Source organism: Catharus ustulatus, chromosome 11, assembly GCF_009819885.2.
Source record: "Catharus ustulatus isolate bCatUst1 chromosome 11, bCatUst1.pri.v2, whole genome shotgun sequence".
NCBI lineage: Eukaryota > Metazoa > Chordata > Aves > Passeriformes > Turdidae > Catharus > Catharus ustulatus.
Genome location: NC_046231.1, coordinates 12,401,639 through 12,415,599, shown reverse-complemented (window position 1 = coordinate 12,415,599; position 13,961 = coordinate 12,401,639). Strand labels below are relative to the sequence as shown.

At 41.8% G+C, this 13,961-nt stretch overlaps 1 protein-coding gene across 4 annotated transcripts; it reads right to left on the bottom strand.

The window, feature by feature from the left end:
- On the bottom strand, positions 1 to 13,414 carry LOC117001406 (galanin receptor type 1-like). 4 transcript variants are annotated; one of them, XM_033069724.1, is made up of 4 exons: positions 13,174 to 13,414; positions 12,253 to 12,651; positions 11,344 to 11,409; positions 1 to 1,251 (listed from the first exon to the last, which is right to left on the bottom strand). In XM_033069724.1, the coding sequence occupies exons 1-4, from the start codon at positions 13,291 to 13,293 to the stop codon at positions 934 to 936; spliced, it is 903 nt and encodes a 300-aa protein (XP_032925615.1). In that variant the 5' UTR covers positions 13,294 to 13,414; the 3' UTR covers positions 1 to 933. The 4 variants fall into 4 exon arrangements, with proteins under 4 accessions (XP_032925615.1, XP_032925616.1, XP_032925613.1 ...); XM_033069725.2 differs by lacking the exon at positions 13,174 to 13,414 and adding an exon at positions 12,779 to 12,957 and having other exon boundaries at positions 2 to 1,251; XM_033069723.1 differs by having other exon boundaries at positions 4 to 1,251; positions 12,838 to 13,262.
- Positions 13,415 to 13,961: the final 547 nt, after the last annotated feature.

Here is a 13,961-nt window from a genome sequence, read left to right as displayed (position 1 = left end):
TTTGTTGCTAGACCACTGTTGATCACAACAGTTTGTCAAAAAAACCCAAACAAACAAAAAACCCCAAAAAACCCTCACCACAAATTTCAGGCATTTATATACCAAAGTGTCTAATAAAAAGCCTTGGTTAGATATACTCAAGAGAACACTGTATTTACCAACAAAACCTTTTGTAGACAGTACTTTCAAACAAAATCACAGTTTTTTAAGCATATATTGAGAAATGCCACCTCCCTATTGTTGCTCATCAAGAGACAGTTGCTGGAGCCAGTGATTAACAGCAGTAATTGCACACAGGAGCACACAGACACTCAGACCCTGGGATGTATAAGCTGATACAGAGCCACCAAATGCAGACAGCCACGCCACTGACACATCATGTGAAAAGTGTAATTGCCCAATAGGTAAATGCTGCAGCTAAGCCTGCAAGGAGATTTAGAGACCCTACCACTGCTAGTGAGCTAAATGTGTGTGCAGCTCACATGTGGTTAAATTTGTTGAAGAAACAAAGGCATCCAAAGACTTTAGTTTGACTTCTCCCAAACTGCTCTCTGAATGTCACATCACTCATTGTTCTTTTCTTGATGGCTGTCTACAGACATAATTACTGCTGTCTTGTCTGTGCATACATTCTACCTTCTGTGTAAATCTTATTCTAAATCCTATGGTCACAACTACCACTCCATTTGGGCTCTGTTTTATGAGCATTCAGATGCCTTTGTTGCACATAACCCAGTGACTAGCAAGGTACCCTAGGACAGGCTCTGCTGCATATCATCCATCATAGCAAGAGGGAAATGTGTCTCCTACCACCCCAGCAACCTGGCAAAGTCCACGCCTGCAGACTCCACCGCTGCCTGGAATGTACTTGGATGCATGTTGTCCCCAGACAGAGCCCTCTTTTCCTCCTGAAGCACGTTTCTGTGACCCATCTTACATGTTTGTGGTGGAGTGCGTGGTAGAGAAGTTCTCCATGCGCACTCTGGCCAGTTTCTCAGCAGAAACCGGCTGCAGGAAGAGCTTGCAGGTGAAGACTTGGCGGCAGGCCTTGCGGAAATTCTCCGAGAGGAAAGCGTAAAGGATGGGGTTGATGCAAGAGTTCCCGTAGGCCAGGCAGTGAGAGATGATGCGGAAGGTGAAGGAGATGTTGTTCAGGGGAAAGTGCCCGAACTCTGCCCACATGGTGATGATGTGGTGTGGCAGCCAGGAGAGCAGGAACACAGCAACCACGAGAAGCACTGTCTGCGCCGTCTGGAAAAGAGGAGAAATGTCTGAAATCATCAAGAGAGTCTGGGGAATGAGTGAGTTTGCTCGTCTCCATCAGTAGTGAAGGCAGCATAACACAGGCAGCACTGACAACTGCCAGGTGGGCAAATTCTGACTATATGGAAAAGGATGCTAAAATCCTTGGTAAACTTGGGTTTACTAGTTTTGGCTCAAGCAAATAACTATAGACAATTGAGATAGTGCCTGTAAAACTTCAACAGTTCAAAGGCTGCAACAATGCTAGCTGTGTTACAAGAAAGAGTGGAAATAATATTCCCTAACATCTGGAGGGTGAGGAACATTAAGGCTATTGAAAGTAACTGCAGGGGAAAACATCTTGCAAGTTAGCACACCCCTGAGAGGAGTAACAAAGGCTGGCCTGAGGAGAAAGGCTTTTCCAGTATCTTCTCTTTTACAGGAGAAACCCAGACAACCAATGCATAGAGGACTTTTTTTAAAAATACACAGTGCTCATTGGTTAGGCATATTCCTAGCTGGGTGATGACCTGAGGGAGGCTCCTGTGCCTGTGGGACCCCAGCCTGTGCTGCCTGGGTTATGTGTTACCCTGCAGTGCTTGCTCCCCAGTTAGCTGGCCAGCCTCTGGCACAGTCTGTCACTTGTAAGTCCAAAGCTTGACCTGAGGTAAAATTTTCCTGAAAACTGTTCTTTGAGATCTCCATACAAAATGAAGGTTAACAGTGACAGTAACTGAAATTAAGCTGTAATTCACTTCAACATTTTTCTGTAAGACCCTGAGGACTTACAGAAGTGGGAGCAGGACTGCACTTTTCAACTTAAGAAAGCTGGTAGTGTTGCTTTTCTCCCACATTCTATTTCTAGAACATTCAGTGAATGCCTAGCAAGGTTCAAAGATTACTGACTTGGGGCCCTAAGATCCTTGCCTGATGTGTTTGTAGGGCTAATTCCATACAACTTCATGAATTTTCAAAAATACAAATGGTAATGCAAGGTGAGCAATTTTTGTTTATTTAATCCCTCAGTTTTGGGGTTCTGTAGCAAATGCACAGCTGGTGAATTCCCTCCTCCTGCCCCACCAGTTTCTCTGCATAATGTTTCCTTTTTAACTTTGGTATTTAGTGTTTCTCATTTCTATTTTGTCATTTTAATAAATGTAACAAGTTGCAAACATGCAGATGATATCCTTCCCCTAAAGAGAATTGTACAAGTAGCAGAAAAGCACTGGAGAAAAATTAAAATTTAGGTTTCATTTCAGCTCAAGATTTACAGCCTTCCTAGTCTAGGTCCATTTTCTCAATAATTCCCTTGCATGATTTCGAGTGAACAGTGTAAAATCATTTTCCTAGAAATGGATAATTCTCTAGTGAACAGAAATTCATTTAGTCAGTGGTTATCATGGCTGCATTTAGTTAAAGCCATTAACGTCTCTAAGGAAGATGTTTGGTCATGATGACAATACAAGAAAAAAAGGGATTTATGTCAAATAGGTCTCTCAAATCAGTTTCTATTAACTTTGAAAGGCAAGAACCTGTAAGTTCATTGTGTACCTGGCATGCTCCAGGTTCTTCCTTGTTTCACCTACTAGAATGCTGACACTGAGCTAACAAAGATGCTGTCTTAAAAGTGAACAAACTACCCTGCCAAGCATCCTCAAACCAGCCCTGCTGGGAGCCAGATGATGTCCTTAAAAATACTGGAATGATTAGAAGTTGGTAAGACTGAAGGACACAGACCTAGTGGTCTTGTGGGGTCCAACTCATGCACTGTGGGTACCAAAGAAATGATTAATAAATAGGTCCCATCATTAGCTTTCACCACAAATAATGGTGCTACTTCTCTACCCTCCAGCAATGTTAAGTAGCTTAGGCTTGTTACCCAGGCAACCTTTCAGAGCATCCATCTGCTTAAATTAGGGGGATGCAAGCACTGAAATATTCTTTTGAATAAGGCTTATACACCTAGCTTTTTTTCCCCCTTTTATTGCGAAATACCAAACTCAATTTAACATGGGTCTGTGTATTCACAATGGGTTTGCAGTTGCTGTGAAATAGCACAGAGTTGTTTCTGGGGTCCAGCTTTTTTGGGATTTTGCAGGTGGAAAACACAGAGAATACTAGAGAACTAATGTACATAATTCATGATTCAAGAAACAGGTTTTGAAAATGGAACTTGTGTCTGTTTTTTCAATTCAGGGAACAGGTAGTTAAGACTGAGTAAACTGAAACAAAACACTGTTTGGCTTTTAATGTGGTAACTTTGCTGTAGCTTAAACTGCTGTTACTGTGGGCTGTGACCAGCTGTGGAGGACTGATCCAAACAGTTTGTGTGCTGTTTGAGCTTCTTCCATGGGCAGTGACAGTTTGCACAGTTACAGCATTACTGTTGATCAAGCTGTCCCCACTTAATGCAAACCTTCTGTTTCAACTTTGAAATTTTTGTTGGTCCATAATAGACATGTACAGTGGCCACTACTGGCCACTTAAGTCTTACTATTCCTAGAAGTCTTTCAAGCAGCTCCAGGAAATAACTTACAGTCTATTTATTGTACAGGCAAATTAAGTGTGTTTAAGCTGTACAGTGAAACAATAGCTTGGTGACAAACAAAGACAAGGAGATATTTTTGTTTGTCAGATAATTAAATACATTTCTGTTATTCCTCCCTCCCATCCCCTTATTTCTGTCATGTGCAGATTGTGTTGAATTTACTTGCTGATTCTTTCACTATTTTTGTAGGCCATCTGCCTCTCATTTATGCTTTCCAGCCCTTCTTTGTTTTGCCCTGTGATTATTTTTTCCCCTGTCCCTGAACAAGCTATTTCTTGCTTTCAGCCTTTCTCCATCCTTCAAAAAGCATTAGAAAATGTGTTTAAAAAACATTTTTTGGGGGAGATACCTCATTCAGGAGGATGATGAAGTCTTTAGCATTTAATTGTGTTCACAGCTGTTATTCTTGATAAGCTTCTAATGAAGTTGCTTGAATGTGTCAGGCATCTTGTCAAGGACAACATTGAGATTGCCCTCTTATGAGTCAAATGCTTCAAGTATTCCATGGACTTACAAATTTTAGGAAGAACTACCTGAATGTTAGATTAATAAACATTCCTGAGATTAAAATATAGAGTGGACTGAACAGTCTAGAGGGGTAGACTTTCCTAATTTAGTCCCAGTTGGAGACAGCCCAGCTGCACATCATTTTTAGAGCTGATCAGACCATCCATTTCTACTGTGTACCTCAGCCACGCAGAAATGGGAAAGAACATTCAATTAGGTTTTTATTAAACAGTACTGGCTTGCAGACAAAATGTGCTTCATTAGTGAGACCACTGCTGTTTCCTGAATATGGTGAGATTATTTTTCTTCCTTTTTTCTTCCATAATTCTAAATGAAGAAGCATGAAGAAGCCTGTACCTGTTCTTCCACACTGTCTTATCAGCAAATTACATTTGACTCTTCCTTTATTACTGCTTTGTAGGAGGATGTCTGATTATGTGATTAACCAATAAATCTTTTCTCCTGTTATGCTTATCTCTAACTTGTATATTTTTTTCCTTAAAGTATGAGAGACAATTGGTGCACATTTTTACTGCCCCAGACTTCATTATGGGAAACTACAGTGTAACAGACATCATTATATATTGTAATTTACTGTAGTGAACACTTGGAAAAAATGTAACGACCCACGTTGCCTTAAGCTTTTGTTTATAGATACTACAGGCATCTAAAAGAACACATGTGGCTTAGTGCAATATACCACTGTGCTGCTGGAGAACTTACCAGCCTCTGAGGAAGGCAATTTTTGTGGCTTTAGATTCAGGGATACCCAGCTGAGATCATCCCTTTGCTCAGAGTCCATCTGGGAGCCAACGTGTGCAGTGAATCTGCCTGTTCCCTCACTCCTGGTGCCATGCTCTTCTTTGCTTTGGTGGCAAATCTGACTCCCCCTGACGGATTTGCAAACATTCTTTTCCTTTTTGCAAGTCAAGTTCTTAACAGAAGGGACAGAAAGGTCCCGAGCACAATCTGATCTCCAGAAACACTCCATATCTTAGTGAAGAATGCAAAATGTTTAGAAAATGGCATAACTATTCTTAAGTAACTTAAAGGTTGGATAGCAGCTGCCTCTTCTTCAGAGCACCCACATATTTTAATTACTATTGAAGCACTTCTCATTGCCCTCTGTTCTTTTTTTTTTATTACACTTGAGTCTAATTCTACTCTTCAGTGATCTTAAAACCACTCTGAAAGTATTCTTTCTCATTGTTCTTTTTTCTCAGAGCCAGAGGTGGCAGTTGGATGTTATGAAGAAGAGGAGGGAATGAAGTAATCATTTTAATTACTCACTTTATGTGCTAAGAGGGACTCTTCATTTCCCAGCAGCTTGATTGCACTGTTCCAGCTGCTCATCTGCACATCTCTCATCCTGGGATTATGCCACTAAATCTCCTCTATTGATGCCCTTGAAACTTATTCACTTTCTATTCATAAATGTGTTTGAGCATTGTGATATTTCTATTATGCCCTAATTGGTAATGATGCTCTTAATTCCTGTTGCCCTGGGCTCCTCTTAACCAAACAACATGCAGGATTTCACTTCTGAATTATATTCTTCTGCTCAATGGATCCCAGGATCTTCCATGTTCCTTTGCTGTATTTTCTGTTGTTCAAATGCCAAGGCCTTGAACATCATGTTCATCATCTATATGAAAACCTTCAATTTGCCTGGACAATAGCCAAACAATTAGTTTAGTGTACAGAGAAGCAGTCACAGTGCAGTTTTTATCTGCCTCTCTTGGCCAAGATTTTTAGGAATACCCATCTACCTTGGAGGAATTCTGCGTCTTGTACCTCAGGCTCTTGTATGACCTTCAAAGTGCAGCACTCCAGGGAGTGTCCCAAATAAACCTGTGTGTCTTTGTGTTTACTTAGCTTTGGAAGCAATGAACAGCTGGTTTGCCAACCTGCCAGGTAAGCACGGCTCACCTCTCTATTGCAGCTAACCAACAGAAATATGTTATAACAAAGAATTTGTTTTCTTTCAATGGCTCACTTGGTTGGTTAATTGAAGCTTCTGACCTCAAGGTCCCACAACTCCTACTATCCTTTCAAGGAGCTTGCAAAAGAGCTGCAAAATTCACCTCCCCAGATCCATTCTTGAGCTTGAAAAAGCGTTTCAGATTGTTCAGTTTGCAAGGCTTGTTATTTGTTCTTTAAAGATGCGCAAGACAGAGCTGAGTAAACACTGAGGAGCCCTGGTGTGCTCCAGAGGCCAGTAAAACACCACAGAGCCATGCTAGACCTTAGTTTGCATTAATTTCCCTCATTAAATCATCTTATTTAAGGCAGATGTACAATCAGAGTTCCTGGGGTTGGGCTGTTATGAAACATTTTGCAACACTGTCAGACAGGGAATGGTTGACTTTGTTTGGAGCCAAATTACAGACTTGCAGTACTCTGCATAGTCCAGAAAAGAGGTAACAGAACTGGAATATATTTAATTGTCATAGAGGGGTGCACGGAATTTTTTAGCGTGTGGTCTTGCTGCTGGCCTCAAAAAACGATTATCCAAAACTTCAAAGGAAGCATCACATCATCTGGTTTTCAAGGCTGGCAAAGTTGTACAGCTAGGATGGCATTAAGTGGGGAAACAGCCAGTCATGTGTCCCTTCTGCAGGCACAGTCTTAGTACATCATGAAGAATTTCAGCCTAGACATGCAAAAAGTTCTAAGCATCTTCCTTGCTCTAATGCACAGGTGATACATGTAAATGGAAACACCCTTTAAATTGGGAATGCCCAACATTTGGCATGTAGATGGCAAAATTATATAAAAATTTCAAAGTGGGAATCTGAATTAAGGGCCAAATTCTTTTAATAATGGAATGTGAAGTTAGGATGCAGCAAACTTTATGGAAGGGAAATTTTTGCAAAGTTTCATGTGTGCATAAATTGAAAAGGTTGCTGTAGCTTGAACATAACCATCCTTTAACTTAAAGGCTTACAGATCACAACTGAAGTGCAAAACTTTTTGGGTTTTTTTTCTTTTCTTTTTTTTTTTTTCTGATGTGTGCCTGTATGTCATTTGTAGGATTCTGCTAAACTCAAACTTGTTCTTTTCATCGAGTGTTTGAACACTGACTTGGAGAGAGTGACAGCTGTCAGAGCTCTGTGGATTATTCATAAACTGGACCCATTCAAACAAAATCTGGTTGTAACTGACTTTACAGTAGTGGGTCTAAATATTGCCCATAAGTAGCTCGTCCTAAAAAACAGGGCCCTCTTACCCCTACATATCTTCAAATAACAGACTTTGAGTACAATGTTGTGGCAAATGGGACAATGACAGACAGCAGAAAGATCACCAGTAATGGAAGAGAAGGGAAAAGTGACTTTGCAAACATTGTGCAGGGAATAAAATCCACACTGAAACCCCAGCTAAATCTTGTGGCAATGTGGTCTGGGAGACAACAACTGGGTCTTCAGATCCTGGTGAAATGAAATCTGGTATTAGAGACTTTTATTTAGACTTTATGTATTTATATATTCCCACTTCATATAGCAGTGGGAACTTTTTGACAAAACCCCTTGAGGGGAAATGGGGTGGCAATGACACTCTGTAGGTGTATGTGTCAGAGCTTCTCTTAACTGTGTGGATAACCAAAACTCTACCACTGTTTTAATTTTTAATTGGGTTTTGTTTCCATACTGTGATAACAGACAGAGCTATCACAGGCTTGTCTGCTCGTGCGGCTCTGCAGGGCTCTGGGCAGCAGGTCCTGCTCTGCTGGGAGCAGGCAGCACCCACCAGGGAGGGAAGGGAGCCCAGCTGGAGGGAGCAGGCACTGGAACCATGCTGTGTCACAAAAAGGCAGAAGGGAGGAGAGAATCAAGCAAGAGACTTCTTGGAAAAATTAATTCCTAATATTCTAGTTCATTATACTTTGCTTCCTGTTTCCATGGGTTTGATTTATTCATTTAAAAAAAAAAAAATTAATTTTTTTTTTCACTTTAAAGGCATAGATACAAATTACTGATGCAGTATGATCTTTAAAGGGGGAAGTTGAGCTACAGTACCAAGTACCTGGGCTCCAGTAATATGCTTCACATACTTAGAGCCAGTTAAATCCAGGATTATTTTGCTTTCCTTGCTACAGCAATGCACCTAGGAAGGTCATGCCTGTACTTGCACAACACTGGGGCTGTTTGTTTGGCTGTGCCATCACCATTTCTTTAGAAACCACATTAGGCCTGGGTCCAGCAGTGTCCTACTTGTTCTGTAAATGTTTGTCTTATTGAGGTTCACATGCTCTTTCCAGATTTCCAGGATGTACTGATAGCAGATAAAATACCAGCTCCTCTATGACCTTCCAGGTGGCTTTAGCTTGGATTTGTCCCAGTAATGCTTCTCACTGCATTTCTGTGTTCTGTGGCTCAAACTCTGTGAGTAAGAATGATGTCTCTTCTGCCTGCTATCAGTGCTATAGGATCTGGGGGTGGAGGCACTGGTCCAGCAAGGTCAATGAAAGATAAAGATTCAAAAAGAAGTCTTGACATTTAAAACCAAATCTTACCTGGTAATGCTATTTTTTGAAAAGCAGCCTACAATGGAGAATAACAGCAATGTGTTTCCAGTCAGCATGAGGAATGCTGCTTATGGCAAGACCATTCCCTGAGCTCTATGGCATTTGCTTTCTTTCTAAACTATGTTTTATCTTGAAGTGTTCAGTCCTGAGAGAGGTCTTATAGCTTCTGAAATGGTGAGTGACAGAGCAAATTGTTTGCAGTGGTGGTGTTGGCAACTGTTTCACTGGAAAATCTTGTTCAACAAGGACTCTGAGTCTGCAATTTGATTCTTTTGAGACCTTTACTCATGTGTGGAGGCCTGATGAGCATTGGGAGATTTGAGCAAAAATCTGTTTGCAAAATTTGCTATTTAACTGTTTAAAAACAAAACAAACCCACAAACCAAACAGAAAAAACCCAAACCAAACCCAAAGGGGAAAACCCAAAAAGAGCAAACCCAAACCCCATTCTCTTGGGGGTAGAAGGAGGACAGTAGCTCAAATGCCCTGTTTTGTTGAAATTATAGGGATGAAGCAGGAACTGCATGGTCATACTTTCAGACTATCCTCTTTTTTATGAATATGACACCTTGCTATCGATATCAGTTTGGTGAAGATGCACACTGTGAATTAACAGATGTGACTCAGACAATTTTATCACTTGCCTGTTGTGCTACACTTTCTGTCATAGCTCAAGGCAATCAGGGTTTAGCCACTGAAGTCACACATATTTCAGAACAAACTCAATGTTCCCTATATAATAAATTAGCCTTCCAAACGTGGATCAAGTTTAATTTGTCAAACATCTTCCAGTTAAAACACAAAAGCTGTTCACCACTTAATCCCTGATGAAGCTTGTGAATTAAACCCAAACACAGCTACTTTCACAACTGGACCAACTAAATACACACATTAAGGAAGCCAGATTAACACAACTGACAGCCATCCATGAGTTTCCTATTAGGCTCTAAAATGAAGTGTGCTTAAGATGTGCTTTAAAGACTGACTCTCCTTCTTGTGTTTCAAGCATGCCTTGAAAGCACATGCAGGAACTGAGTGTGTGTTCAACCAACCCAAGGTAGTCTCCCTAAGAAATGTTGAGTAGTGTTTGCAACAAAACCTTTAAGTAAGTACACTAAAGATATTTGGCATGCAGGAAGGCTAGATGGACAATTTCTACACAGACAGGGCTGGAAGAAGACATATTGTGAAGGATGATGTGCATGTATAGAGGAAGGTATTTAATTTTTCCTCTGTCTGAAAGGATCACCTCTTTAACTAGGCCTAACTGTGCCATATGGAACAAGAATCACTATTGAGTATTTCATAATTATGGCCAGTGAAATAGTTAAGAGGAGGGAGGAAGAAGTGCTGCACCACTAACTTGTTTGAACAGGTAAAATCAAAGGTGTTTTTTAAAGTTGATCCTCTTGGCAATATCTAATAACAAAACTCAAGGTTGAAGAAACTGTAGAGCTAGCTTTTCATCCAACTCTACAGAGTAAATCTGAAAACAATGCAAGAGAATACATTAAAAATGTAATAAATTAAATTCTTCACTTCTTTGCAGGACAGTAGTAATTTTCAACTGTTGGTAGCTTTTTCTTGAAAATCAACAACAAAATAGGTAGTGTGCCATTAATATATAAGTAAGGGAATTCTGGAGGGAAATGTAAACCAACCAGTTTAGGGATTTGTTGGTGATTTTGAGACTTAAAACAACTTTTCAAACCTGTGAAATTATGAAATTATTCTATGTAGAATGGCAATGCTTCTTAGCACTTTCTTTGCTGCATTCTACATTATCAAAATTGTCAACACATCTTAGTTGCCTTTTCTCATAGTAACTGTTAAACACACAAAACTCTGATTCTGCTTTCTGTTTGTGGTCTGCACTATTGATCCAGAAATTATACTCTTGGTTTTGACAAGTTTATCTGCAGCAGCATCAGCATTCACCGAAAAGTCAACAGGCAAAAAAAGACATGGTGTTCTTCAACACAGTCTGCTCCATCTAGGTCTGGTGGTGCTCCTGCAGCAGGCAATACACAGCAGCTCATTGCTGCATTATGTGTTGCCGTAGAAAAGGTGGTTAAAAGAATGTTTATCAGAACCTACCTGAAGTCAGATGAAGACAGAGAACATGTTCAAAACACTCTGAGGGGAAAGTAACACCTGTACAGTAAATATTGTTTGTGGTGTATAATAACTTTGACAGTTACTGTGTTATGAGATAATATTGCAAATACCAGCTGAGTTCTATCCTTACAGACAGTGTAGGTGCAAGACCAATTATGAATTGATCCTCATAAGTATATTGCAAACAAAACTGAGTGTATGCTAGTGAGTGTAATGAACCAGTAGAAACTACATATAGCCTACAGTTAAATCTGGTTAGGATTCATAGGCAAAAGGGACTGACAGAAACAGCAATGGCTCTAATTTAACAGAAATCAGCACAGACCAGGCTGATTACTTCATAAATCTGACATATCTATTGTATTATAGTCAATGTACAGATTAAAGCAAAGATATTTACCTTCTTCTTTGATCTCTCTGACTTCTTGGAGATGTTCTTTACCTTGGTATGGAGATGGTATAAAACCTTGGGGGAAAAAAAGGCGCAATATATTGAATGGGAAATTGAAATTTGTGCATTAATACTTGAACTCCTCATACAAGCACCAAAAATTTAAAGTAATTGTTTTAACATGATTCAAAGATGGATTTCATGCTTTCAGACTTTTAATTCTAAGCTCTCCCTTTCTCTTTCAAGAAACAAGGTTTGGAAAGAGCATTAAACCTGCTAAGCTTCCAGTAGTTCAGCATATATTTAGAGTTCAGCTGGCACTGTGCTGAAATCCACAGGAGTTTTCACATGGACTTTTAATTTTATATTGAGGCTCAGCTTGTCTTCATTTACTCCCTAGGCTGATGATGCACATGGGCATAGAGGAGGCTGTACCCTGGTGGGGCTGTCCTGCTGCTCCTGAAGGCAGCACAAACAGATACAGTGGTAGGAGCAGGTCACCCTCCCGAGGGAGGGTCATAAGGAGTGTTGGAGCACTGAAGGCAGTTCTCAGTTAACAACATCTAGGTCTAGCTTTTGAAACTAATTACAGCACAGCAATAACCTGGAAATGTTTATCCCTCCACAGGTTTTTTTCTCTTGCCAGTAGCAAACATTTGTTATTTAGAAAGAACAAAATGAGAAATATGAAAAACAGCAAGAGTCTTTAGGGGGTTTGGGGTGTCTGGCTGGGCATCATCTTGGTAGTTGCAATTGTTTTTGTGAGCTGGTGTAATTTCATTCTCTGTTTTCCTTCCCCCCACCCTGCCTCAAAAAAGTATTCTGTACCAGGAGAGGATATAGAAAGGGTTGGATCAGCCACCAAGAGTCTGGGATGTTCCCCTCCATTTAACCATTATTCCCACCCCTGGCACCCACCTTGGCGTAGCAGCAGGTGATGAGCAGCAGGGGCAGGAGGTATCCCACCAGCAGGATGGTGATCTTGTACATCTGCTTGGCCGTGGAGCCGTCTGCCCAGTGCTCCCAGCAGAAAGAGCTGTTGGGTGCCTGCTGATGGCCACTCATGAGGGCCTGGTGCTGGGCCACAGGGATGGCGATGAGCAGGGACAGCAGCCAGATGCCAGCCACGCCCAGGGCAGCGTTGCGCTTGCTGCGGATGCAGGGCGAGCGTCGGGCGTGGACCACAGCGATGTACCTGTCCACAGACATGGCCACCAGAGTGAAGATGCTGACCAGCATTGTTGCCATGGCCAAGTAGTGAACCCACTTGCAAAAGAAGGCACCGAAGATCCACTCTGGCAGGGAGTAGATGGTGGCCTGGAAGGGAACGCAGAAGAGCAGAAAGGAGAAGTCAGCAATGCTTAAGTTCAGGATGAAGATGTTGGTGGCACTGCGCGACGGGCGTCCCCCGGGCCGGAGGCGCCCCAAAACAACCAACACTAACGTGTTTCCCACCATTCCCAGGAGAAAAATCAGCCCAAAAAGCACTGGTACAATCACCACCTCTGGGCCACCCCTGGTTGCTCCTGCCCAGCATGCTGGGGCCTCTCTGGGGCTGGTCTCAAGGCTGCACTTGCTGGTGTTGGCTCCAAGGGAAAGCACAAAGTTGTTTTGCTGCTCCTCCATGGAGCCAGGCAGGGAGCAGTCACTGCAGCCCTGGCTGCTGACAGGTACTGCTGGGTTTGTTTGGGGTGGCCAGAGATGAACTTTTGCCTCTTCCAACGCCGTGCCTTTCCTTTGAGCAGTGATTTTGTTCAGACGATTCTTCTGAGTTCTCTCTGTCTCTGGTGCAGATTATTCCAGGGAGTGGCAATAAGAGGAGGAATTTGTGTCACTCACAGCTTTGGCAGTTGGTGCAGGTGTGGCAGAGGAAAAGTCTGTGCCAGAGGAGCAGAGGATGAGGCTGCCCTGGGAGCCTGGAGCAGCGGCAGAGCAGCAGCAGCAGCTCGACTTCCTCATGCTCCTCCTCTTCTGCTTCCCTCCCACACTCCTGGATGTGTGGCTGTCATACCTGCTTTCCCAGCTCCACGCTGAGCCTGTGGCAGAGAGAACAAATGCTGTCTGTGTCCTGAGCCCTTCAAAAAACAACTCCTGGCCAGCTTTGTCCCCATGCATTACTGCTCACCAGGGAGAAGAGCAGAGCAACAGTTCTCACCCAAAGGGATGGATAAGCAGCAGCTGCTGAGCAATAATGTTAGCAGTTCTGTGAGGGGCAGCGCTGGTACTGGCTGCATTAGAAAAAAAAAAAAGCTAAAATACTTTATTTTAATCAACTGAGAATGATTTTAGTTGTTTATTTGTTTCATAGTCATCAATGCTCCCATTAGAGCATAAAGCCAGCTGAATTGTTGCGTTTCCAACACAAAAAGCTGAGTGAGCTTTAGATTCAGTGCTGAGTCTTGCCACTTTTGGGATATCTGCCCAAATTCTTTAATGCCTGAATATTCATGGACCTTGATGCAGCTTCGAAGACGTTTTAGGTTCAGCCCAGTATGCCAACAGCATCTGCACTGGAAAAGGAAATGTTCAGTCTTAGTAGCTGTGAGCAGCTGTAATATTCCCTGCCAGGAAACAGAATTATGATTTTATTTTTTTAGGAGAAGTTTTGTTGAAGATTAATGGCCCAG